At 40.3% G+C, this 27,975-nt stretch overlaps 1 protein-coding gene, 1 long non-coding RNA gene and 1 other non-coding gene across 14 annotated transcripts; 2 read left to right on the top strand and 1 right to left on the bottom strand.

Annotated features, from left to right (window-relative positions):
- Positions 1-669: 669 nt before the first annotated feature.
- Positions 670-5,763, bottom strand: TOMM7 (translocase of outer mitochondrial membrane 7). Of its 2 annotated transcripts, none has more exons than XM_054191171.1 (3): positions 5,451-5,763; positions 2,131-2,179; positions 670-893 (listed from the first exon to the last, which is right to left on the bottom strand). In XM_054191171.1, the coding sequence occupies exons 1-3, from the start codon at positions 5,761-5,763 to the stop codon at positions 878-880; spliced, it is 378 nt and encodes a 125-aa protein (XP_054047146.1). In that variant the 3' UTR covers positions 670-877. The 2 variants fall into 2 exon arrangements, with proteins under 2 accessions (XP_054047146.1, XP_054047145.1); XM_054191170.1 differs by lacking the exon at positions 670-893 and adding an exon at positions 901-1,232 and having other exon boundaries at positions 5,451-5,750.
- Positions 5,656-26,551, top strand: LOC128905289 (uncharacterized). 11 transcript variants are annotated; one of them, XR_008464823.1, is made up of 10 exons: positions 5,656-6,053; positions 11,340-11,375; positions 14,304-14,486; positions 16,918-16,974; positions 17,408-17,561; positions 19,128-19,267; positions 20,218-20,369; positions 20,454-20,574; positions 20,985-21,476; positions 22,205-26,549. It is a non-coding gene; the product is annotated as an uncharacterized LOC128905289 (long non-coding RNA). The 11 variants fall into 11 exon arrangements; XR_008464819.1 differs by having other exon boundaries at positions 5,678-6,053; positions 20,985-26,551; XR_008464824.1 differs by lacking the exon at positions 20,985-21,476 and having other exon boundaries at positions 5,678-6,053; positions 22,205-26,548.
- On the top strand, positions 11,635-11,722 carry LOC128906429 (small nucleolar RNA SNORD93). The gene has a single exon (XR_008465173.1). It is a non-coding gene; the product is annotated as a small nucleolar RNA SNORD93 (small nucleolar RNA).
- Positions 26,552-27,975: the final 1,424 nt, after the last annotated feature.

Genomic DNA, 27,975 nt, shown 5'->3' with positions numbered 1-27,975 from the left:
CTGAATTTCAGTTCTAAAAGGGAGAAAAACAACTGAAGCCAAATGAATAACATTCCAAAGAGCAAGGCTTTGGAGTAAAAATAAAGCATATATCTTGTTTAGCGTACTTGTTTTCTTCCTTCAGTTGTACATCAATAACTTCCTCTTACAGTAAGAGCACTATATACGTATACACACATGAGAACACATTTGTCGTGTCCTCCCACCTCACCCCAAATTACAGAAAATGTACATAGTGTTTAAAGGTAAATTTGGCAGACAAGTATACTTTTAACTATCTGACTATGCTAGGAAAAAACACATCCATCTCTCAACCCTTAATGTATCCAGAGATGAACAAATCCAAGAGGAAGGAAGAAAACAATCAGGTCAGCATAGGAACTAGCTGCAGAGGCTTACCAACATTTGGGCAAAAAAACTTTGGAGATTATTGAAGTACTTCAAATATTAGCTCAGTTTTCTGATTATTGTGAAGATAAAGAGGAGTCTTTACCCAAAAGACCATCATAACAGGGATAAATATGGGGGTTGAATATTACCATATTTGGGGAGGCCAGGGGGGACCGGGGGGGCGGGGGACGCGGACACAAAACCACACAATGGGTTATCCTTTCTGTAATAAAGAAATTACTACATTATACTTATTTAAAGACTTAAAAACAATGCGTATCCATTCAAATTGTATTTATTTAATTACACTGTAATTCAAATAAGTTAGGTCCATATAAACTCCATTTTGTTCTATGTACAACCTATGTCATTAGCAAGCTGATCGAGTCAGCTGGTGTTAAGTGTCCGCCTCATCCTCTGGAATGTACGTATCTTCAGACACTTTCTCTGTCCATCGGCTGGTTCTAGAACAGGACCACCACATCCTTCATCCCCAAAGTAGACTGAAAGGGGAAGGGGGAGGAAACGTAAGTCAGATTTGCAGCATGTTTTTGTTTTTAAATGGATATTTGTAAAACACAAGTCTGGAGGAACAGCCCTGTAAATGTACAGAATAAATGCTAGCCCCCAAAATTCTGAAATAATGCCACCTTTAAAATAAAATTTAAGCCTACAGAGCATGAACACATGCTCAGAAAAATGAGCATCTGTAAACTTCAGATTAGACCAAACACACGCTTATGGTACGTTATGTACATATACTCTGGTATGAAATACATACTTTATGCTGTGCAGAGACACACTCAATGGACCAGGAAAAACATCCCAAACTGCTAGTGAAGCTAAACATAGAAACGTTGTCAGCAAACAACTCCAGCAAGTTAGCTCTTAAGACAACAAAAGATTTTACTGAAATTGTAACATGATCTTGATACATTTTTTTTTCCATATGTTCTACTGTTAAAAGTAGCTCCCTTGAACAGCTGAATCCTAAAAACAGGATTTCTATACATTGTAACTATATGAAGCTAGAAGAGTTAATATATGACTTCGCAAACAATACAGTTCATCTATTAGTCTTAGGAATATCTGGTTCTGCACAGCAACAAAAGTTAATTCAAGAAAAATAACAGTCACATTTTCTTCAAAATTTTAATTTAATTAGTTTGACCCATGGAAGCCCTCCAATAAAACTCAAATACCACAAAAATTCAAGTATTACTAATGCCATGACATTGCAGCACTAACAATCCCACAAGAAAGAGGCAACATGAGAAAATACACTTTGCTTCATGACAATGGCCAACGTTGAAGGATATAGCCCTTTATTTCATGCAGCTTTTATGCAGTGTTACTACTATATTTGCAATGGCAGAAGGAGATCAGATTTTGTTTTAAATTCATGCTAGAAAGCTGAAAAGTTATTCCTCAGTGGAGAAACTTGCATACACTAGCTCTACAACAGATCAGAAGGGCAGCTTCCACTCAAAAGGTACAGGAAGTCCCATATGTTAAAAGCCATGCAAGATTCAGAGAAAGGCCCTCCCAAGAACTTGTGTTTTGCCGTCTTCTCCTTTGGATTTCTAAAGAAACAAGAACCACAACCAGCTATGCTTTCACCCTTAACAATCAAAAACAATGGATGAAAGCAACCTTCACAATTGTTGCTGTCCAGAGATAACACCAAAAAAGGTAACTATCTGCATTGGGTTTGTATGTACATTTGGAACTGATACATACCTCCAGATAGTTGGCTCAGGCATCCCAGGATCTGCACCTCTCTTAAAACCTGAAGCGAAACATACATATTTACATATATGTATGTAACGTACGTGGCGATTCCTATATAGTTAAATCACTAACAAATTATTCCAGCCCATTAAATTGCAAGAAAAAAAGAAAACCTACTGAGCAGAGAACTGTGGTTCATGAAGTTGTGTACTAACCTGAATAAAAATTAAATGTTCTTATCAGGGTTAGAAAGCAGAGAAAATAAATACAAGTGTAGTTTCTTTTTTTAAAATTCTTACCTGCATCTTTATCTGACTTAAAATTCAGGGACAACTAGCTATGTGAGATGGAGGAAGTTTTCTGCCCCGAAAACCAAGGCATACACACCTATACACGCACAAGCACACAGATTTTAAATGTTGTTCAGAAAGCAACCTAGCAAGGCGGTACCAACAGTGACACCTCTAACTGGTATAAGCGAGCACCTTGAGTCCTAACAGGCAACATTCCGCAATGACATCTGACGCAGAACTTAAAAGTAATAGTTCAATAACAGTTCACTCAATTTAGGATAACAGAATTCTAATGTTAAATCATCCTAAAACCTTCTACTGGCCCTTTTGAAAAGTTACCTGGTACTAAAGCTTGCAAAAAAACCAAAAAAACAAAAAAAAACCCCAACCAAACAAAAAAACAACACCGTTTTGTCAATCTACTAACACCCAGGAAAATGAAAAGAAAATTCATTATAGAGTTCACCCCCAGCTAATGACTCAAATACCAATTCCCTAAAGCAAACGTATGCTAGAGAAGCGACTGAAGGTTCAGTGTATGAAATATCTTTGCCTGCTGGACTGTAAATTAAAAGTCTTGAAGTAGAATCAGGCAGTTCACGCACTGTTCAACACACTTTCCCACACTCACTATCTAGAAATAGATGTTATATGAAAAATATATTATTTCCCTCGTTTACAGAAAATAAATAACATCAGCTTGCCTGGAAGATAGGCCATGAAGGTCAATGGAAAAAGTTCCATTAACTTCACAGGCACTGGATTAGCTCTTTAAAGATAACCTTGTGTGATTTGAGACTTTTAAATATCCTGACCCTCTTTCTTTGGTTGCCATGCTGTCCAGCAAAATTGCTTTAAAATTCATGAAGTTGTATTAGGAGTCACACTCTGTGTGTATGAATGTTTCTGGCCTTTTTCCCTCCCCTTCTAAATAAGCAAGCCAGGTTTAACAAGACTGCACTGGTTTAATTTACCTACTTAAAACAGGGACAGCCACTTTAAAGCAAGTTTTAAAAATACAACAAAAAAACCCTGGCCAACGACCGCACATTCACATACCAGGCTCCCTTGTACATCCCCCAAGCATCCTATCCTGACCTAGAAAGCCTTTCAGAGAAAGTTAAAAGCTCAAAATCTCTGAAAGTTTCCTTGCCTGTGTTTAGTTTAGCATGTATTTCATATACACAGGGGTCAATACAAAAATTTACCTTGAATCAGTGACACCAAGGACTCTGTAGCCTCTTACCCTTCCACACCCTCCCTCCCAGATTCAAATGTCATCCCAGTACAAAAGAGTTCTTCCAATTCTACAGACTTTGAGTGCATTCCACCTCCAAATGTCTATGGCAAGTAAAGGTGGGACCTGCACGTTCCCCTCCCATGCTTACACTTAATGTCCTCTCATTACAGCTGACAAGTTTATAAGAAGGTGATGTAGAACAGCACACTTATTTTCTGGAGGTATGAAGTTAAACTACTACAACTTACTTTCTCACTGCTATGTAACAGAAATATACTAGACACCCTGATATTAGTGAAACTACTGTAAACACAACAAGATGGCTTTATATGACTTTAAGTAACTTATTTAATTTCCTCTGGTGTCCCTCAGAGCAAAGAGCATCTTTCCCATATCCACAGATACTGTGATAAAAGTTAAAAAAACCCAAAATTTCAGGAAAAGCAAAATTAGGAAAGCAGGAAAACACTGCTGAAATTCTGACCCAAAAACTATCAATTTAAAATAAATGATACACTAAAAATGGAAGTGTAATTAAACTTTAAATCAAATACGGCCAATTAGTTTTTTCTGTAGTGTTTGAAGTGACCTTTTTTACTTGTAGTTGTTAAAGCACATACGTAACTTGAAGAGACAAACTTTTTCATGATTGTTATCAATTATGTGATCAAAGCCCTTCCAATTGGACACTGCATTCCCCTCAATTAATTAAAACAACCTATCAGCTTTGACTGTAAACACATCAAGCTCCCAACCCTACTCCATGTTTGTGTCCGAGGCACAGGCCTGCCTGTTTTAGATGCTTTTCCCAAAACGCCCAACAGAGCTGAGGCAGAAGCCAGACAAACTGCAGGGATCGGCCTTCATGGGACCCCTTGTCATAAAAAGAAGTGAACAAGTGTGTCAGGCCTATCGCACACGGGCGTATCTTAAGTAGGTCAGGCTTTTCAACAAGGACAGCTGGTGGCACACAGCCCAAACTCAGTGGGAGAATTACCATGTGGTAGCGATGCCCAGCCAGCCCCACGACAGGAGCAAGAGAAGTACATCCTGGGCGCCAGGCATGACACCAAGGCATCCCCTGAATGCTCCTCAGGAGCCACGCCATTTTGGGAGAGGCAGTAACCCGCACCTAGCTGAAAGTTCAACCTCAGCCAGAGGCTGGCAAAGCCCTCAGTGCCACAAAGCGGAGCTCACGGGCAGCCTTCGCCTCACTCAGTGACTTCCTGCTGCAAGAAACACAGAGGCTGGCCTGCTAAAGCCGTCAGTCATTCAATGCGCGATCAAATGGCGGCTTCGTGTGCTGTTACGCTGCCCCGGTGCACGCACAGCCCGCTCCCCGGAGGGGCCCGATCCGCCGCGGCCCTCCCCTCAGCGGGCACGCAGACTCAACGTGCCTCCAGGAAGGCAAAGGGGCAGAGAAACTTTTTTAAAGGGAAAAAAGTAAAATAAAAATAAAAAACAAACAAACAACTACCTCGCAGCTCTGTCAAGGGCAAGCCCCCACCCCTTAGCCGGCGGGTCGCTCCAGGCCGCCACACCGGGCCCCTGGCGCTCCGCGCCCCTCAGCGCTCCCCCGCCCGCGCCTGCGCGCCGAGGGGCCGCGGGGACCCGGTCGCGGCGGGGCGCCCCTCCCCCACGCACGTGCCCTTCCCCCGCACAGCGCGCGCGCCCGGGCGGCCAGTAAACGGCCGAGGGGGCAGTAACGGCCCGGGCGGGCAGCGAGCGCTGCCGGCCCCCCCCTCCTCAGCGCCCTCCCCCCACGCCGTGCGGCCGGTCCTCCGGTCGCCACTGACCCAGGTAGAGCACGACGGGGATGAAGCCCCAGCGGATGGCGAATTGGCCGCCCTTGAAGAGCTGCTGTAGCCGCTGCTTGGCCTCCTTGCTAAGCTTCGGCATGCCGGCGGCGGGACAGGGAGGAGGAGGACGAGGAGGAGGAGCAGCCCAGCCGCCCTCGTAACCCTGCGCCAGCGGCGTGGGGCGGGACCCCATCGCGCCGCCGCCGCGTCGCGGGGTGGAGACGCGCCGGTGCGGGGCGGTTCTTCCCTGAGAAGGGCAAGAAGATGGCGGGCGTGGGGACCCTGGCGCTCCTCGCCGCCTAGCGGGCATGCGCAGTGCGGCGGCTCGCTGCCGACCGGGCCCCGGCCCCGGCCCGGAAGGGACTGTCCAGCCGCGCACTGTCAGCCCGCAAGGCGAGGGTGACGGGCCAAGGGCGACCCGCTGCTCGAGGGCGAGGGGCTTACAAAAGCTGTGGGCCTTCTTCCTCAGCCTGTAGGTCCTGCGTTTATTTAATTGTTTTGGTTTCCTTTGCTCTTTTGTTTTTTTTTCCCCCCTTAAGCTCTCAAGGTACGCGGACGCTTTGTTCCCCAGCTCTGGAGGCTAGGAGGAAGTGCTTTTTGGTAAGTGGAAGGTAGAGGTGGAGCCATAAGAAAAATGTTTCTGGGTGAAATTGGAGATGTCTCTCCACCTTTATACTGGACTGCGAGGTGCGTTCAGTCTGTGGGTATGCGGAGTTCTGGGAGTGGAAGCTTGACTAGAGATATGGGGAGAGGCATTCTGGTTTTAGACCTAGTATCTAGAAAATGCCAGTACAGTGCTTAGGGCTTGTTATCCGTACAAACTCAGAGCCTGGATAAATACTGAGGCACTTTCTTTTGTTACTAATAAATGAGTGGTCTCTGCAAGAACCCCTTGCAGTACCCTAACCACCAAACTGTTGTCTGACACCACTACTTATGAGACATCTTGCTGCATGGTGTCTGTGCCATTGACTCAGCCAGTTATGTCATATCTGTACCATGTTTTCATTGTTTGTCAGGGAGTCTGCTGCCTTTTGCTGTAATGACAGATCCAGGTCTTCAGGTTCCTAGTATTACTAGTGTGTCTGAAGTATTTAACATTGGGAGTCTATGTCATGTTTGCTAACTACTCAAACTCCTGTCATAGTTTGGAGGGAATTTAATTGCATATGGAAACTCTGAAGAAAGTTCTTAGAAATCACTCCTTGTGACAGAGCAGAAATCTACTAAGTTTTGTTCAGTCATGATTTACTGACCAGACACAGTTAAGGTCCTGCGTCTTATGTATTGGTTTACCTAAAGCAATTACTTGAAGTTCTGTAGCCATTTTTTCGCATTAAGAATAACAACAGGTCAGTGCTTTTAGATCCAAAAAAGAATAAAAATAATAGATAATAAGAATAATAAGAGATAATAAATATCACCTATACATATACCTCATTTCCTGTTCCAGCATGTGGATGCCTGCTCTGCCATTCTGTGATGATCAAAATATGAACTTATAGCTTGCTCCTTGCTCTTCCAAATGTGGACAGGTAGCAAACTGCAGGCCACATGAGGGATTCTGGCAGCCCACAGCTTGCTTTTGCTACAATCTACCATTAATCAAAATGTGGGGGATAAAAGAGTATTTTGGTGATGTGGTGGCACAAATGCGATGTCATGTTACAGAAGGCACAGACAGCCTTTCCTCACGTAAACTAGTCCACGTGCACTGTGCTTTCTTATGCATTAAATATGTTGATGGGATATATCAGTATTTCTCGTCATGTGACTGACACATATTTAATGATATCTAACAAGTAAAGCTGAGGCTTAGAGTGCTTGAGTGGCTTCTTTATAAACTGAATAGCTTATCCCTAAAGAAAGGTTAGGCACCAGTGCTGTAGTTCATCAGCAGATGAACATGAGTATGAAGCTTGGACTGTGAGCCTACACCTTTCCCAAAAGAATATGCCTTCATGAAAAGTTGCACATGATGTGATCATATATCTTATTTTCTTTATGCTTTCTGCCATTAGGGGCGACACAGTGTGCTCCAAATAATGATGTGTAATAATGGAGGAATGTGTTGTGTCAATTGACCTTGTAAGAGTTAGTTTTGCTTGATGAAGATTTCAAACAATCAGTTTTGGCTTACTCCACTCTTTCTGCAGCAGGTAAGCTGCTGGGATAGGTAGAAAAATACTAGCTGGAGATCTTCATTTCACTTTAAAAAGTAAAGTGTTCCCAGTATCATCTTGCAGGTGGGGCTTTTTCCAGTTTATTGTTTAGCAACCAATGTCATGTTACTTCAAAATAGTGACTCCAGATTAATGGAGCACTTTGGGTAACAAATCCAGAATGTATGGAACATACTAATGAAGACTTACCTGTGGCAGTCTTAGGCAACTAGTAAAACAAATGATTCATCCATAAAAGACAGAGCTGCCTCTGAAGTGCTGTTTGACTGTTACTTTTTTCTGGATGGTGTTAAAGGTGAGTTTGTACTTACCAGTGTGGCCACGTATTCCTACATTGTCATATCTGGCCTGGTACTTCTACATCAGTGGATTGCTGTATTTCTGATCCTGAAATTGAGTACTGTATAACTATTGTTAAATTATTTTAGGGGTAGTTTTCTATTCGAGCTGAGAATTCTAACTTGAAATTGTGGTAACAAGCCTTTGTATCTATAGGTTTGCATTAGCTTACATTTTTTTTGGTATATCACTGTTGTAAAACTTTTCCAACTAGTACTCATGAGTTGTGCAAACATTCAAAATGATAAATTTACTATTCTTCTGAACAAGTGTAGTACAAGAGGCATCTTCATTTGTCAGTAATGGCTTGTCATACTCAAAAGAGAAAAAAAACAAACCCATAAACCTTTTCTGACCCTTGCGAAGGAAGAAAAGTGGTTGCTGCAGGAACCTATTTTTCATCAGTTTTTTATTAAATTGATTTTCCTTTGTAGATGAAACCAAATCGGATCTGCTTCCATAATGTAGTTATTGTTATAGCTTATTCTCTCTAAACATACAAAACCAACTGTTCATTACAGCACTCTGCTTGTCAATAACCTCTTACTAAATATTGCAATAAAATGTGACCCACTGTATTGGAATTAAATTCAAAAGGTATTTTCCTTAAACTTCATGTAATTTTAGTGTAAGTGGGATTCAGAAGGTCGAATGTACTAAACAACTGATCCAAGTGGTTAAACAGGTCTGTCTCTGTTGAGTATAAATCGGTTTAACAGTGCCCCAGGTGATACAGTATACTCTTACTGTGGATGTTCTTGAGAAAGGGTATTCACAAAAGTGTGCCCCGTGTACCAGCACCAGTACTTCTCTTCTTCCCTTCACACATCAAGTCAAGAAATAATTTTCAAAGCACAGAAACTTTCCTTGATAGCTCTCAGTTCTCACGTCTGCTAATTCTGATGTTTGACTAAAAGCTTGTAGGTTATTTCCTTTATTTCACCATAGAAGCCATGAAATTAATAGCAAAAAAGTTAAGATTTCTTTGACACAGTTTTCTTGCAAACAAAATCAGTGCCGTGCCCTAGAAGAGCCTGAGTGCATGTGTTTTGTATGCAAATAAAAAAAAAGATGATTCTGTATATCTAATGATCTAAATTTATACCGTGTTACAGACTGATTCTGAGAAAAAGCTATCTGTAAACTAAGAGAAGTGACCGGAGAACAGCACTTCTTCCATCATAAGACGTATCCATAGTTTCATACTGCCCTAAGTATCATATTTGCAGTACAAAACAAACCAACCCAAAACCCAACAAACCCTCCCAAACCAAAACACACAAATGAACATAACACCCAAACAGCACAAAAAGACAGAGCATGCCAACAGCAAAGGTTTGTACTGACTCCAGAAGTTTCTGTGCTTTTATTTGGCTCCAGTTGTACCTCAGATGTTAGAGGGTCTAAGAGCTTAGCAGTCCTTTGGTGAGCTGTTGACTCAGCCGAAGGGTAAAAGAGAGCATCAGTTGTCTTCCCTGCAAGTTCAAGCTGGTGGAACATTCAAAATTGGCCCCTAATAGCAAAGATGCCTGTGCTTGGGCATGAAACAATGAGCTGTTTTGAAGGAAGAAGCAGCAATACCCAAAGAAATGTGTACTGTAAGAAATTGATGGAGGCAACTTTGCCTGGAGAAGACAGAAGTAGGATATTGTGTGAGTGCTGTGGGTACTAGTTCATGTTTATAATTAATTGTGCTAATGCTTCCATGAATGGTATTGGTTTTACTTGATATTTTTTTTCTTATTTTTTTCTTAAGGCTGATAATGGAGACAAAAGCACTTGGAATGTTGTATCCATTAAATAAGAAAAACAAGAGCACCAATTCCTGGAGGGACAAAAGAAAACTAGTAATACCATATGTGTTCGAAAATTTTTTGTTACAAAAATCTTCTTTGAATTTCTTTTGCTTTGTAGTTCACATGATCAGCAACAACAGTAAAATCAGAAATAAAATTGCAGAGGTTTTAACTGGGACAAGAAAAATATGAATCCCTGCTGTTTTATTAACTGGATTAGCAGTAATTCCACAAGTGCTGTGTTTTCATAGCAAATGAATACCACTAACAGTCATTGTAAAGCAACCAAATGCTTCAGTTCTCGTGGGTAAAGGAGAGAACTGAGGTTCTTACAGACATGACTGAATCACATAAGCGTCAGTCTCTGGTTTGGGGAAATAATGTCACTTGGTCTGATGGCTTTAGCTTGTCTTTGTTTTTTTGGTGCGAAGGGTACATTTCAGGTTAAAGAATTCCAGACCTCTAAAGCTTTATCTCAACACACCACAAAGTAAAGCCATGCAACAGTGCATGCTACTCAGGAGGCTGAAGAAGACGACAGAGTGAAGTGACACATTAAAGTTTGTGAAAAATCACAATGTAAACTCTACATAGGAAATCCCTGCAGACTTCCATTATGCACTTACCACTCTCACTTTTGAGATTTCCCCTTCAATTTACTGTCAAGAAACTGTGTTAAATTAGCCTGCTTGGGAACAAAGTTTGAGTTTGACTCTGTTTGGGAGAAACTTAGATTCCAAAGAACTGCAGTAGATATTTGATACTTGAGGATTACGCTGTAAATCACTATAAATAATACAAGACCATAAGCAAGAGGTTTAACAGATTTCCATTACAAGGTGAATCTTCATGATGTCAGTAAAAACGGTAGTATATCATGATTAGGCATTCTGTTTCACTTTATTATTACAATTAAACTTTCTATTTTTATTGTGCCCTAGTGATGATGGTCCTTTTCTTCCATTCCATTTTAGTATTTCCATTCATTTATACTAATAAAACCCGGCTATTCTGCAGTACTAGTGGTCTGGGAAACAGTTCTTGTCGTTTCACGGAGACAAATAGAAATGGAAAGCACTACAGTCAAAATAAAAAAGACTAAGGCTGTCTGTTTATGTCACGTGAAAAATGTCAGAATTCTAAGATGTCTCTTTCTTGAATGTTGCTAAGACCTAGATTACTTGGGGGTGAACACGTCTTGAGTTTTTGCATTTAGCATATTTTCAAAACATATTTGTAATGCAGTAGTAATGGGTATAAAATGCATATTAAAAAGTTCTGTCCAGATTCTAATCTCTTTCATGTGAATTTCTGGGTAATTCTCCTTGGCACTACTCTGATCACTGTCTGATACGGGCTATTTCCAAGAAAAGTGGTATTGTCAGATGCCTAGCTAGAAAATTAGTAAAATGATCAGAGTGGTAGGAACAAAAAGCAAAGTGTAGTAGTCTTTTATATTCAGTACAAAACCTATAAAATTTATTTATTTAAAAAAAAAATAACAAAACTGAGTGGTAATATGGAGTTGAGTGCAAACACAGCAATAATTTAATTTGTTTTCATTACAGCTCCTGAGGCCAGCAAAGGAAAAACAGCAGTCTGAGGTGAGACAGCATTCAACAGAACCTCATCAAATGCTTTTAGAGACCTTTGATAAGAACTGCTGTTGTGCTTGAAAACTGAATATTATCTGCTGCAAAATTTTACTGTTGTTTGAAACTTGACTTTCCCATTCTCCCCATCTTCATTTAATACTGAAAGTGAAGTGTTACATTTAAACATAGTGCTGCCTTTTACCATAGGTAGTTCCTCTAAAACCACAACATTTCTTGAATGCATGTTTTTATGATTGTATGGATTTCTTGGCCGAGGATGAAAACAATAATCTGATTTCTCGCATACTTTCAGTGATACGCAAAAAGCTGATGGATTAAAGGATTTTCTGAGGCCAAAACTAATATCCATATTTACTCATTCTTTGTATTTAAACTAAGCTTGTGTTTTTTAGCATCTGAGCAGTGAAAGTTTCAGTAGCTCTAGGAGGATTTTACTCTAAAGATATTTGAATATAAACCTTTTATGTGTCAACAGATCTCAACTACACTTTTGTTGCTGAAGAATATGTTGTTATAACCGCACGCATCTATAAAGATTTTAAAGGACTTCAAAGATGTTTGGTTTAGGCAAATTTTTACTATGATCAAAACAAGATGAGGAAAACAGTGAATATATTCTGATTTCCAAAACAGTCTTTGCTGTCAATATACTTGGTTTTATACCAATTCTGACCTTAGTACATTGTGTTAAGGCAAGGCAACCATGAAACTGAGAATTTAAGTCTTTGCAATCAGTTGGCAGCATTGCGCATGAAAATGAAATATTTGTCTTTGATACAGAACGTAGAATTGGAGCATTTGAAAAAGAAGAATTGTAATTAAAAGTCATCTTCTGCTTCCTTTCTTCAGTGAGCATTTGTTGTAATAGTCTTTCTTGGCATCCATCTACAAAAAATAAACATGCTGCTGAAACAACTTTTTCTGACAAAGAAATAGTTGAAAATCATAACTGATTGATGCACAACATTCGCTTCACTGATTTACAGTACTGCTTTTGGATGCACTCTTTCAGATTTTACAAGATAAAAGCATACAACAACAACAAGCTACTCATTATCTTCTGATTATAAGCAAAGAGAAAACAAGTAGTAAAGCAAAAAGAAGGACCTCTGAGTTGAAATATGTGAGGTGGATGTAGAACAGGTCTGGGTGGGTTTTCTGCTAGAATGTGAGTTTGTTCTGTTTTTTATCTTAAGTCACTGTTAAAAAAACTACATAGTTTCAGTTACTGTGTGTATCCCTAAGTATCCTTTTGCTTTGGCGCCTTCAAAACAGGAATGGTGTTAGTTAAGATTTATTTTTTTTAAGTATAAATTGAATTGTACTTTAGCATGGCTTTAATTTAGCTATATAAAGATAGTCTATGTTTTAGTGTTGTCATTATAATCACAGAGTCATAGTTTTTAACAACTTGTAATGCAGATTACAGAGTTCAGAGCATAATAGGAAAGGTAAAAATATGTATATTTTCAGATCTTGAATAAGATTACGCAGACAACAAAGTAAATGTGTCACGTATATGTATAAACTGAATCTTTCTCAGTATTATCCAAATGTTGAACAAATTAGTTTGATAAACTGAATGTAGATACTTAGTTACGTTGATTGTTCACTTTGGTGAATTCACTTCAGAAACTTAAGGACAAACCTTTTGTCATATTCCTGATTCAGCATGGCCTAACCATGACCAACAAGGTGGGGAGCAGTTCACACCTCCTCTTGCCAAGCTCCATCAGAATGCGTTGCATGAGCTTCCTACTAAAGGTGACAGACAGTCCAGAAAGAACTGCCTTTCAGAACTTGAAATCGAACTGATATTGACAAAAGTATCAGCATGTATGTCTGTCTGTATTTTTCGCATTTCAGTAGTTCAGATTTCACTGGAAGTTCTTTGAGATCTTCAGCAGATGGAGGATTAGGATCACTAATTTAGTATTATAATGAAGAGTAATTACGGCCTTTCATAGATACCAGAAGGTGATCATGGAAAGCTCTTTTCTTCCTTTGCAAGTCTTGTGTAGAGCTATCAGGATTAACTGAAGCACAACTCATGGTTAATGAAGTTTTTACTGTTCAATGAAAATTAAACTCTTAAAATGCTGTCCCTTTTGCCTTTCATACATAATTTCTGTCCAGATATTTTCTGTTTTAGCATAATGATATGCCATGTCTAGCCCAGACAAATGTTTTTAGATGTTATTATTTTTAAAATATTGTCAAGTAGACATGCATGTATATCCTCTATATATTGGCAGCCTAATTCACGTATCTGCAAGTCCATTTTAGACTCTTTCCACTAATGCATAGAACACCAATTACGTTTCAGGAAAATATCTATCAGTGTTTCAGTGTGGCAATGCTGCTGCTTTTCAGTTAGCATTATTAAAAATCTCAAACAGTAATCTAGAAGTGCACAATGGCAGTCATTTGAGATACTGTTTTTTTGAAGTCTGGGTTAAGAGGGTGATTTGTAACAGGACATACGGGAGTGATTAATGAGATTTCAGTAGGTTTTTGTATAGCTTCCTACCTAAATGGAAAAAAAAACCCAACAAAAAAAAAAAAACAAAAACAAAAAAAACCCCAAGCCAACCAATAAGGACGGGTTAATTGTGCCTTTCACTGTTGCCTGTAAAACGTTATATGGACTCCTAAAGGTTTTGTTTTGAATGATAGCTGTTTCAGCAAGAATTTTAGCAGATGCAGAGGACATTCAAGGAACTTCTGAAAGTTCCTTATGTTCTGCTTTGTAAGTCCATTAGGCACACTTGGTGCAAGCTATGAATCTGACCCTGATTTTCAAGCATTTGAATGGTCCAAGTAAAAAATTTCTGTGATGCTTTTCTTCTTTCCCTTTTTTTCAAGTGTTTATTAAGTACACATCTGAAGAAAACACATTTTACTCCTTTATTTTAGGTTTAGGTAGCAGTAACCAGAGATTAGATGCTGTTAAGTGTAATGAAGCACGAAGATGACAAGATAAATGAACAAGAGGCTTTTCATCTTGATCACATCCTCCAGAGCATAACGGTACAGATTTTGTATTCCAGAAACAAACGTCACCTTGGGGTTGAGATCATGCTAGATGAATCTACGTGAGTAAGTATAAGATAGCTTCCTCCCCCCGCCCCCCAATTACTTTCCTACTTTAAATATAGAAAGGAAAATGAGTCCTCCTGAGTTAAGAGATGAGTTAATTGCATGTGGGATTTGTGATGGAAAGTTCTCTCTAAAATAAACACAGTAATAAAAGTTGTTCTTTCACATTTTAGGGGGAAAGACTGCTTCTAGTGACAGGGTATTAGACTAGACTGATACTGGTCTCTTTTAGGACATTAGTACTTGACTAGTACATATAGCACTATATATTAGAATTGTTAATTGTATCACAGCAAAATTATTTTCTGTAGTTTTTCTATTAAATGTCTTTAAAACGATGTGCAGAATTTACTTCCCTTGTTGTATATTAGTTCCAGCAACTGAAATGAATGATATGCTGGTGGGCTTTTGAAAGCCTGAAGAGCAAGAACCTGACGCAGAGCCTACATAGGACTTTAAAAAGAAATTTACAAATTATTTAACTACTATTAAAAAACTAAAAAATAAATGCTGACTAAAGGTCTCAATTAATAAATTGTATCAGCTTCTATTAATTTAGTTCCTTCACTTACAGAAAGGCACTATTGATCCAAAATTTATTAGCAGTGTTTCATTAAGCCAGCGGAGGGCAGACTTGAATTGGAAATTATTTTTGCTACTTCAGTTACTTGAACTTAAAGTACCAGATAGTCCCTCGAGCTCAAAGCTGATGACAATCTCATCACTTCTCTACTACTCTAATTACACTTGTGCTGAATGAAAGCTTCTTTACAGTTGCTGTTTGACAAAATGAGTGTTTTGCTATGTCGCAATAAGAATAGCGAATGTTTAAATAAAGATGCTAATATGAAAGTGGGTAAGTCAGTGTATTAGCAGCTGTGTGTTACTCACGGGGGATAATCCACACTGGTTAATAATTAACCATGTATATCTTAAAATGTTTTTTAAAAGCTAGTGAATATCATCGTCCCCATTTTACAGATGAAGAAACTAAGCAATAGAGTGGTAGTCTTGCAAGTTGTCCATCTAGGTGACCTGCAGAAGCAAGAACAAAATCCAGATTTCGGAGATCTAGTCCAGTGCTCCGGCATGTCTTTTGCACAAATAACCTATGACGTGGCCAGCTCTTGCAAACATTATGGAAAGGATTGCTAGCAGCCCCAGTTGCTGAGGAGCTTAACTGGATGAAATAGGCAGGTAACCAGACAGACAGGTTGTAGCTCTCGAGAAAAATATTCTCCTCCAGAAGATGGGTGGCGGTCAGATCAGATGGCTTTAAGAGTAGTATTTTGTTATTGAAACAAGTACTCTGCATTTTTATGTGTATTTGTCATTCTTTAAGTTAGGTTGTTCTTTTTCCAAGGAATGAAGAGCCTTTCTATGTAGACCTTTAAAGCCATCCCAGTCTCAGTACTAGGAATGTACAGTTAAAAAGTCAATTTGCATACAGGGGAAGGATTAAGATGCTAATAGACTGTTCCTCTCTCTCCTTCATCTGTAATTAAAGCGGTTCCAAATTATGAGTGCTACAGTAGACTTCCTATTAACTCACCAAGCCCACCCTGTTTACTGTGCCTGTGGTCAGTAACACTCGTGGGATTAGTGTTGCTATCTATTCCATTTTCTTTGTATGCTTAGGAGGTCATTACCCATTGTAACATCTTTTTAAATTATAAAAATACGCTGATTTTTTTTTTAATCTGTAAGCCTTAGTGTAAACTGTTCTTTCTGTTTCTAGAGAAGACTGGAGGCATGCTGTTACAAAGTTTGCCAGTTCTAAGACTTGTATAAGATACACCACAGAACATTTGGTGCTGCATATTGAAAACTCCATTTGTAGAATGAATGAGCACATTGCACAATGCATTTTGTCCTTTTTTTCTTACTGCTAATTTGCAGTGGACATTTGTTGATGGTGGGAATTAGTCATTGGTTTATATGACTCCAATGAAAAGGACCGCATTGAAAATTTTAAATTAGAACATGAATGAGTGGGCACTTATAGTTTGGACTCAAATACTGAATAAGCTATTACTGTGTTATTCATTTTTGGTATATTTACAGACAAATCATGTTAAAAGAGGAGTCAGAAATATCTGGCAGTGGTTTAAAGTAAATTAAAACAATGTGGGAATTATTCCAAAACTTATTCCTGTAAATTCAGGCAATGAATTTCAGGTTAACTTTTAAAGAAGTAAGTCCAGAGACACAGATGGGCAGGGAAGGCTTTCAGACAACCTTTACAATGGCCTGTGACTGACTTTGCAGCTCTTCTATTTTAGAAGTGCCGTGTGTAGGTTTGTAAGAACAGATTACAGAGGAGTCCACTTTGAATTCCTTCAAGATTCTTGATGGTTTCTCTTGTACTTTAATTTTACACTTCACAAAGAGCTGACGTCTCCAAATAGTAATTACTTTCCGTGACTTACAGAGGCCTGAAAATGCAATTATCTCAAAAGGGACAAGATTTTTTTATCTTCTGCAGAAGGTAAGCTCTCCTCTTCTCAAAGTAACCACTAATTGAAGTCATTTATTTACAGACTAATTTTATAGTAAACCACTGTATCCCTTAGCTCAAGAAGAAGCAAGAAAGATAATGATTCCATTAACTAAAACTGCCGCTTTGTGAATTGTGATTCCCAGTGTCACACTTCTTTCATTCATCCCTAATTATACATTGCTACCCATAAATTTAAAAAAAAATAATAATTTCATAGTCCCAGGGCAAATGCTATGATTTTGGGAAGGATACATATAATATAACATATTTTGAGTCTAAAATTAAATCTTAATTCCAATGTAGCACCAATGCCTTCCACAATTCTTTAATTTGCTGTATTTCACGGAGAGGGGGCATTAGCTCTCGTTTAATCCCCTCTCTCAGTCCCTTGCAGCTGTGCTAACATGTTCTTCGTTCTCAGTGCAGAAGTACAATGTACTGGAAGAGTTAGCGCGTTCTCCAGCAAGAGAGCAAAGGTGTGCATTCATGGGAAGGACAACATCTGCCTGGCCCCCAGATAAATCTAAGCCCGTCTTCCCATCTTACAGGTGGCTTTTTTTACCTTTTGTGCCACGGTAAGAAACAAAACTTTCCATGGTAAAATTCTCTTTAGATTAAAACCACAGATAAATCCACTCGACACTCTTGAATTGAAGTTCTTTTGCCAGGTAACTTGTAATCTATAAACATAAAAATCATGTATAAATAGAAGAGGTGTTGATAAAGCAATTATGTAAAGTAATGTTAAAAATGTCCTGAGTATAGGGAAAATGGGAGGTAAATTGCACCATAGCAGTTGTATCTGTTAAATACATGGAGCTAAAGGAGACTTTCACCTTGTTATTGTTAATCTGTGTAACTGATTATGTCTTTCAGTTAAAACCATTAACCATTTTTAAGGGGAAATAAGCCTGAGGTTTTGGGAGCATGGCAAGTTTTTCCTGCTGTAAGCTTCACAGGTTTACAGCTCTACCTCCACAATGATCTTTTCTTATGCTAATCCTAGGTGGTGTGTATTCCCTTTTGTTTGTACCCAACTTTTCCTTTTATTAGTAATATATACATGAAACATTAAAAAAATGAATGATTTAAGAGCAGTTAAGATATCACTACCCCAGAAGCATGTCATCGTTATGTACAGTTGGTGTTTGTTCTGCTGAGCAGGCCCAACTGAAGTACGGAGTTGCAGATAACGCAAAATAACTGTCTTAGAGCAGCAGCTGTTGCTGATCGACCAAAGGCCTCTTGTTGTGTTTCTTTACACGGAAACAAATGGAGAGAGATATACTGTCTGAATAAAGAACATGACATTGTTGTGTGCCTGTGACAAAAAATAAAACAGTATTTTATTGGCAAAGTAGACTTAGTTTTAAATTTTTTTTTAAAAAGACGTAAATTTGAATGTGCCATGTATAAAGCTTGTACAAATGTATTTATCAAAGTTGGTTATTCTGGTAATGTACTTTCAGAGGTGGGAGTTTTAATGACAGTGAAAAGATACTTCTACATCTATGAAAATTAAAGCCTACTGCTGTCATGTTGCCAGGACCCTTAAATATGTGCTGAAGTGTCCTTCTGCCTTTCAGTAAACTAAGCATGTTTATACTTGCTGTCACAAGTAGCAGAAAAACACCAAGGATTGCTTCCATGTTTAGAATTTTGTGGAGTCTACTACCTGTGAGCAGACTCTGCTTAAATTATCTGAAACTACTGATCACTATTCTCGTTCTTGACATATTTCAGCCTCCAACAGTCTGCTGCAACTTCTGGTATACCTTCTGGGAATCTGTGTGTAGCAATTTCTTTTTCTCCCCAGTTGGCTCCAAGCCAGAAATACATCCATTTGCACAAATGCTTCTTAACCTTGTGCACACTGGAGGGTTTTTTTAAATTTTTTTTTCTTTCTGCTTTTCTGGTTGTTCTTTGTTTTTATAGTAAATTTAGTACTTGTGCAGTTTTCTGTATGGTAAACCAGTGGTTATGATGCATTTTCTAAACTACTGTTTGTTTCACTTTAAGTGCGCTCAATAAAATTATTTCTCCATGGTCATTTTATGGACATCTTACTGTAACATAGGAGTCTTAAATGTTAACCTATTTAATCAGCTTTCTGGTAAGGTCGTATTCTTCCTACTGAATAGGGCATAAGGCCCAGTTCATAGAGGAGGACTTCAGCATTTGCAGAGCAGCCAGCACTTTTGAAGGCTGAAGAAACATTAAGGCACAAACTTTTCTCACCAGCCACCTGGCGAGTTGCAGTGCCCCTGCCATCAAGAAACTGGTTTGTGACTCATGGGGAAGGTTGTGCTTGCCACTGGAATGATAGCGGTATCCAAACTGGCTTTCCTTAAGTTAATTCTGAAAAGCCTGCAGCTCACATGCACGCATGTATGTTCGTGTGTATAGACACTTGTGCATGCGTTATATGTAAATGAATGTACATATATACGGTACAGAACTGTAGGTTTATCAGAATTAATTTAAAATGAGCCAGCTGGAATATCAGTACCAACACCATTACTAAGTATATATGTTTATACGTGGGTGTATATATGTATATACACATATAGTGAACCTCAGCTGCAGCTTGGAAGCACTCAGTGTTTCAGCTACCTAGAACCACACATGCAAATATTTGACGTTAGAAAATCAGAAACATCTTGATTGGGGTGATTAGATTGATACACAGGCGTTCTGTAGTAGAGGCTGGAACAGATAGCCCTCCCAAATTTTCTGATTACAGTTTCCACAACAAATTGAAAAAAAAAAAAAAAGTTTTTCATGCACTTACCTTACAGCTGTGGTGAATGCTATCCGAGGGTCCAGTCCAAACTTTGAAAAAGCCAGAAAGTGTGTGGTGACAAAAATGGTCAGGGACCATGACTCTATGATTGGTCAAGAACAAGGATTCTGCATTGAGATTGTGCATAGGACAGTGTGTGGCATCTCTTACTATGTTCTTCTGTGGGATCTTAACCACATTTAACTTCCACTTTTAATTAGATCTCAACATTAGAAAAAAATGCAAATTCTAGCTTGTGCCAAATTTGTTTTATCTCCAACTTGGATAAATCCGGCCTTGCAGCTTCCAGTCCTCTGGGGTGTCCACATACCTGTCCCAGGAAAACATTACTTTGCATTAGAACCTGAGGAGTAAACTGTTAGATCAGTGAAGTTTTATTCTTGTTAAGGTATTGCATCATGCATTTCCAATTTTTTTCTCCCCTTCAGGCAGCTGGAGTTTTCAGGCTGTCCTGATTAATTGCGTCCATGTCTCAAGTCACTGATACCGGAAAGACATCTTAGCCCCAGTGTCACAGGTGAATGCAGTTGCAGAAGGAACAAGGTTACTGAGAGAACGGATTTCAAGCTTCTACTTCCAAGTAATAACAAGTACCTAAAACAGGGCTAAAAGCCAGGAACGTGCAGACTAATTAGTGACTTTACTGTGCTATCCTGCATTTCAGAGCGTCTAATGCTGTCACGTAGTGGTGTGCTGTAACACTGGCTGCTGAATCCGGACGCACCCCTCTTGGCTCCATACCCAGCACTGATTAGGACTAGCAAACCTCAGCTTCAAGATTTAAGGTAAAGTCAGGGTTTTGCCTCCTGTCAGCAATAACATAGAATTTCCATTGCTGGGCACAAGCAAGAGGGTATTAAACCATGAATGGTTTGCTTTTCTCCCACTAATAGTAAATTTAGAGCAGTAACTTCATGAGGCCAGCGGGAGCGGCGTGTTCAGATCCTCCAGCAAGCGTCACGGGAAATACGCACTATCAGTTTTCCATTTACTATTTTGGCAGGCATAATTTTGTTATTTTTCAAGCTGTTTATATTGGCCACCGCAATGTTTTAATTATTTCACATGTACTTCAGCATTTTAATAAGCCTGTGCTTCAGCAGATGTAGGGGACAGACGCCCCCCTAGATTTTAGAGTTTTCTTTCCCTGAGTGTGATACCTTAACATTTACAAGCTTCATTTACATTTCAACAGAGCATTCATCTGCTTGCTGTCAAAGACTGTGTGTGGCATTAAATGATGTATTTTAGAGAGATTATAAATCCTAATAAAAGGGGATCAGGAATATCTTCAGCAGCTGTAGAGATTTGTAACAGAGAAATGAAGACTGGTATGAAGTATGAATGGAAATGCATGCAAGCACCAGCAGCAACAGCAGAATAGAGGGCTAAAAGAATGCACTCTTTTGTTAACACAGAAAAACGTTCCCAGCAGAAAAATTAAGGAATTGCTCTGTTTATGTCAAGGCCAAAGACCTGCACTTTGAGAACAGCCACAACACAGATGACCTGTCAGTGAAAGACCTGGCATCCTGACCCCAGGAGGAGGGTGACAAGGCTACAGCATCAGATACGCCTTTCCTGTTAGCCTGTCAGGAAAACACGCGTGTTGAAAACAAGGAAAAACAGGCAATGGGCAGCAGCCTGGCCTGACATTTATGGAGAACGAAGTAAACAGGATTACAAGGTGAAAGATGGCTGGATACCAGCTGATCCTTCCTAAGGGACATGAAAAATCTGTCCAGAAACTACTTTGTTACCCCCATTCAAGGGGAACATTGGGCATGTAGCAAGGGCATCACCGTTGAGCATCCCTGCTCCTTTGTGTCAAACACAAGGGATCCTGGCCAGGACACTTGGACTTATATGTCCTGGTGCTCATGCATATATGAGTGTCTGAGTGTAAATTAATTAGATCCGTAGGAGAATGGGTGCGAGTGGATAAAATCAACTTGATTAAACATTTTGTGAATAGTGAATAAATACCCCTGTCTCCTTTCATAAGATCTCACACTGAACTTTCTCACACCAACTTCTCTGTTACAGCAATTTCCCCTTGTAGGAATGAGCAGTCATTCGTGTTGAGGACCATATCATAATGCCCACACGGGGGGGGCAGAGATATTCATGACTTGACCCAACTCTTATATTCATTCCTAGATGTGGCATAACAACAAACTGTATGTCAGTGTATGTACAAATATATAGATGATCATTTCCCCCCATTTCTTTTCTAAATGCTTGGTTTGCTCTACAAAGAGGGTCTTTGTCACAAGACAAGAAGAAATAAATTCCTTTTACCTCAAACCATACCACTGTGACATCAGTGTAGGCTCTCGGTGGCATTAGTGCCATCCTGTCTTGCTTTTGCTTTTAACCTCTTCACCTGGGATATTCCATTTCCCTCCTTCACAGGAATCGTAAACAGCAGTTGTTCCTTACGCAGAAGGACTCCTCCTTTCTTTGTTCTCCATCACTGCGATTTCCAAGTAAGTCTACAAACAACTAGATGGAGGCAGCCACCACTAACCCAAGAAGAGGTATCAGGAAGAGCTTCTAGCCCTGTAATCCCCTGAAAGATGATACCTATATTGCAAAATGCCATCTAAGTAAAAGGGAAAAGGCAGAACAGTATTTTTGTTTCTGCCTGACAAAGGGGACCCATACCATAACTGCACAAACGCAGGAAGTGGGCTGTATGAACGCTTACATTTTCAGCTCAAATACCAACATTTCTGGGTGTCCTGCCCTGAACAGCCTGCTGTTTGAGTAGATAGCAGCTCTTGGATGGATTTCTGTACTTTCACAAATAAAAATGCCTCTCGGGAGGAGCAGAGAGCCCCAGAACGACACCCATCAGGCCCCTGCTTTCCTGCTCGTGGCTTCCCATGAGGGCCAAGGCAAGGGTGAGCAACCCAAGGCCAACAGTAGCCAAATTGGAGAGGGCTGTCATACCACAGAGAGCATGCATGACTGATACACCTTCTGAGCAGCCACCATATAACTAAAAGGCAAGCTCCAGAGACGCTCCAAAACCAGAGCCACAGCACGAAAAACGTAGGACCAAGCAGAGCAAGGCACTGCAGAAAGCTCAGAGCTTGCATGCTGAAAGCTCTGGTGCCACGAGGTATCTCAGTGCTGGCCTGAAAAAGGCAAATTTGAAAGCCATTGACATTCAGGTAGTAATCATGCGAGAGGTGAAAGTATATATCCAAAGGAGGAAAGGTAAGGTGGGTGCAATACAAAACACACAATCTAAGATGAAGAACAATGTTCTGCTCTCATGGGCATCAACACGTCCACTCTTCCTGAATTCCGAAGTCAAGAAGTTTGCTGACAGAAAACAGAACACCCACCTTCGTGCCAGGTAAGTGGAAATACCATGAGCAGATACCGGAGCCTCCCATTAAGTGGTGTAAACAGTGACAGGAGCAAGCAATACTGTATCTGAACTACACCGCGCTGGTGGGGCTACGCTGATGAAATGTTTGGTTCCTGCCTTACATCACGCAAGCTGCAATGTCTCCAGTGAGATTCTGATCTCCTGAAATGAGATTAATTCTGTGCTGTCCTTTAGGAGCAAACCTTTCTAGCTGCAGCTGTCGTGAGGAGAATGTGGCATCGAGGGCTCTGGTCTAAATGGGCAAAGTGTTAATTATCCTTTAATTTCCCATCCATGTTGAGTCCTCAGTGTGAGCTACTGCAAACATTTAGACAGGTACCTGACTCCCTGTTTGCCAGACACAGGTGGATAAATGAACATTTAAGTGGTGTGCTTGCTCCTCTAGTTGAGGGTAGCTGGGTGCTTTCTCACCTTCAAGCAACCAAATGTTGCAAATACTCAACTCCCCTTTTCAACAAAACACCTCATTTTACTCACCAGTTATTATTTAGTTAGTAGGGAATAAAAATTATTAAACACACTGTCTACCATATGCCCAGTCTAATAAACTGTCCTAATAACAGCTTTCCTGGCACCACAAAACGTCACCTTTTTGCGTGACGTCCAATATTGAGCTATCTGAAGCAGAACGGAAGACACGATTGATCTGTGTTGGAAAGTGCCTCCCTTCCACAACTGGCGTCGCTGGCTTCATTAAGCCTGCTTCTCTACCCCGCCGTATCGCCCTTCGCGCCAAATACATGCTGTTACCTTCTGGTTTATCCTCACAGATTAGAAGCGCTTACTTGGGGGAAAGTCCGAGGAATGTCTGGCAATATATTCTACTGTGTATATTCCTTATTGTCCTTTTTAAATATTGTTGTAACTACACCATTATCTCCAGTTCCCAGCGGCTGCAGGCTGCGGCCCCAGCCTCTGTTGCACCAAACAACTGGCCTCTCCCGGGTTTAAGGCTTTTGTCTTCATTCCCGGACTCATTTGTGGTATCTGCACCTACGCAGACCCGTCCTCTGGCCTGAAAAATCCGTCAGGAGAGGTGAGGTAGAGGAACGATTTCTATGGCACCCTAATCTAGAAACCACGCTCGGTTTCTAAGCAGTATTTTAAATTGGGCACAAGTATATAATCAACTAGGAAACAAACATTTGAGAAAAGCAGCCCTTTGGACAGCTCTGCATTTTTTTTTTTTTAGTGGGCAACCAAAGCTGCCATAGATTAAAAGTAGCCAGTTTCCAGATACCTGGAGACATTAAATCACTTTGGGACAGCTCTGCTTAGCTTCAGGAAGCCTACAGAAAAATTGCGCTTGGCAACAGCTCCTGTCTCAGTAATTCTGTGCCTGCTCCTAGGGGATATTTCTGCCACTTCATCTCTTTCTTTTATATTTAAGTCTATTTACAGTAAATAGCAATAGTAAAAATAAAAAAATAAAAAATAAAATTTCACATATTAATACAACACACTAAATATATGTTAGATTCCGGTAGAGATCTGTTAGATGTATATGTTAGATTTCTGTAAGGCGTTTAGTGCAGGGGTGCAACCGCTTTCAGCTCCACCAGGGCAGCGATCAATGACGTGACACGTTACTGTTCTGCCAGAGCAAGTGACATACGGCCACGTAGCTGCACATTATAATTAGCCACTGATTTACAACAGAAAGAGGATAGACTGTTACATTCAATTAACTCGCCCTCCTTTCAGCTGACAGGCAGCTGAGTGCTGAACACTTAATATTCTTTTTTGCAAATTTCCTTTTCCACAAGCATTCTAATTGCTGTAATTAGCACAGATCAACTATGACAGCAAAACTATCATTTCATCTATACAGTGCAGTAGCTTATAAAAAGTTAGGATTTATCAGTTTTATTAAGTAGCTAGCCAGTATTTCTCTTTTACCATACATTTTCATATAGTTCCATGTAACTTTTTTCGGATAATTTGGTCACCTTCTCTATAACTCTACAGAAGAAAATATTTTCCCCAAGAAATATGAATTGGGATGAGTTCAGTTGATGACAGTCACAGTAGAGCGGTACGTGAGAAGTGATACAAGTACTCCATGTTTGCAGTTGAATGAGAGCCAGTATTTTCTGTCACGCTGTTTCTTTTCCTACAAACTGTGTGTTAGTCTTTTGGAAAAGGGCTGGCTGAGGACCCTGAACCTCCTTTTTTGACTGTGCTCGGTTTTCCATGTGACAGCCTGCTGTCGTAGGTGCTCAGTGGTTTATGCGACTTGACATTTTGGTTTGCCTCTCCGAATATTGTGGATGTTAGAAGAGGTGACTGGCAAGGCTAGGGGAGTTTGTGGGAGTTAATAACTTGCCCACTGAGTAAATACAGAGAGATTTGAGGAAATGTGGTCAGATCAGATCACTATGGGACATCTTCCTTCTGACTGCTAGAAGGACCCACACAGTGCCTTCAGGACAGTAACCCTGCCATGCCTCACATCATCTGTCCAGGTAATGAAAGCTGCAAAGGAAATGTTTAATAGTATTTCCGTAGAGCGCAGCCCAACAAACCACAGGGAGGCTTCTGTTACCTTTGCTTGAAGGAAACGTAATCTGCTGTGATAACTAAAAGCTTAAAGGAGGTCAGCAGCTGCCCTTGTGAGTCACTAGATTGCTCTTCTTGGCACAAAGCATCTGCTCTATTCAGACCACGCACGGTGGTGTCTAAATGAACCTGTGGGGCTGACCCTGGTGCCTGCGGTGGGAATGATGAACAGCTGGGGCCGTGTGCTGCCCAGGACGCCCGGCCTTTCACTGTCAATTCAGAGCAGCAGTTGTGACACTGCCTGTAGGAACGTAACCCCGCCGTACCTTCTGCTTCAGCCTTTGGATGGCCATCGCTGTGTCCTTGTACTGACTGGCCGTGGGGTGGCAATGTCCATCTTCTTGAAACATTTACTTTACAGTTGCTGGTCTCAGCCCCGTTCCTGCTCCTCCCCCTTCGTGCTTTTTGTCCTTTTTCCCTTGTTCTGTTTTTATAGTTAAGGAATCTGTACATGTATTTTAATTCCCTTTGTGAAAGTTAAACTCAGTTTTGTCTTCCGGTAATTCACTGCATCACAAAGGCTTTCTGATCCCACTAGACTGTATGTTTTCTTCTGCTCCCCCTTCTTTCAGTTCCTCACAGGTGCTCAAGTACATTTTTAAGGGGAATTTTGTTTCAATGCCAGCTTTCTGTACAAGATTTCTCCTCTTTTTAAGGTGCAAAGGACTCTGTCCCTTGACTAAAGTTTCTTGGAGCTTTTGGGGTTTTTTTTGCTTTCTCTCAGGCCAATAAATGTCTCTGTCCAGCCATCTTCCTTTCTCAAAGTTTACCCTTTTGAAATAAAAAGTCTTTTCATTCCATGTCTATTTTTTATTGCCTCAAACAACAAAGTTACTTCATATAACTCTCTCTTACTCCACTATAAGTCTTGCACAGTGGTACAATGAAGTCTCATGTGGAAGTACCAGAGCCCCAGCTGAACAAGGTGGTTTACGCGCCAGAAGGGTGCTCTGAACAGCCAAGTTCCCACCTAGGGCTGACTTACTTCTATTCCCAGTTTCAGGAATCCACTGCCCAGCAGTGCGCAACATAAAAATGCTCAAAGCCTGAAGCAGCACACCCCGTTCTTGGTTCAGGAACATTTTGTTGAATAAGAGTGTCAGTTATGACTTCCAGAAGCAATAAGGACCTGCAATTATTGATAGGATTAGTCCTCCAATCTATAGCAAGAAAATCTAAGTCTCTCCTAACGACAGATTCTGTTAGCATTCCTCTGCCAAGATTCCAAATGCCTCCCCAAAAGATTATAGCAGACCTGTAACATGACGAGAGGGAACGGGTTCAAGTTACGTCAGGGGAGGTTTAGATTGGATATTAGGAAACATTTTTTCACTGAAAGGGTTATTAAACATTGGAATAGGCTGCCCAGGGAGGTGGTGGATTCACCATCCCTGGAGGTGTTTAAAAAAAGGGTAGATGGGGCACTTAGGGACATGGTTTAGAAGTGGTTTTTGTCAGGGTAGGTTAATGGTTGGACTTAATGATCTTAAAGGTCCCTTCCAACCTCAGCAATTCTATGATTCTACGATCCCACTAAAATGTTTTTACTTCTCTTTTCCCAAGAGATTTTAGCTCAAAGACCACCTAGTCATTTCCTTTTTTGTTTTTTTAAATCTGCAGCATTGCTCATGTGCTGCACTAGTCCACCAGCCTTATCCTTACCTGGGCCTTTTCTCAGTCCCGTGGCTCTCTCCGTGCTCATACTCCACTTTCAAAAGCTATTCCAGTGTATTATTTCCACTGTAAACATTGTCACATACTGCTGTGTGAGAGGTCTGGGTTAGTCCTGGTATGCAAATTCCTTGCGCTATTAAAAAGACCTCTAAGTCACATTACTCTGGCCAAATCAGTGAGACGATCAACAAATATTTTTTTATCGAGATCTCTTATACTCAGATCTGCACCTCATTCTTGCTCTGGGTGGACAGATCAGCTGTGCCATGCCACATAGGCAGCTTTGTTCCTCCATCACATCAGAGTTGCTGTTTCCATGTACCTTGTGAACTGCAGGCTCCTCATTCTCCCCTTTGGTTGTTATCTGCAAACCTTGAGATGTCCAACTTCCAACCCTCCATCCTTATTGATGCCTCCTTCACACCTCGTAAGGTCAGATCTGACCAAAGGCTGAAGCCTTTGCACTGTCTCTTCCATAAACTCCCTCAGTTATCCAGCTGATGGCTAGTACATTCACCAAGTCCTCTCAACCCCATTGTCTCCTTCATAA

The sequence above is a fragment of the Rissa tridactyla genome, chromosome 2, assembly GCF_028500815.1.
Source record: "Rissa tridactyla isolate bRisTri1 chromosome 2, bRisTri1.patW.cur.20221130, whole genome shotgun sequence".
NCBI lineage: Eukaryota > Metazoa > Chordata > Aves > Charadriiformes > Laridae > Rissa > Rissa tridactyla.
The sequence above is the reverse complement of the archived record's forward strand: the minus strand, read 5'-3'. Positions and strand labels throughout refer to the sequence as shown.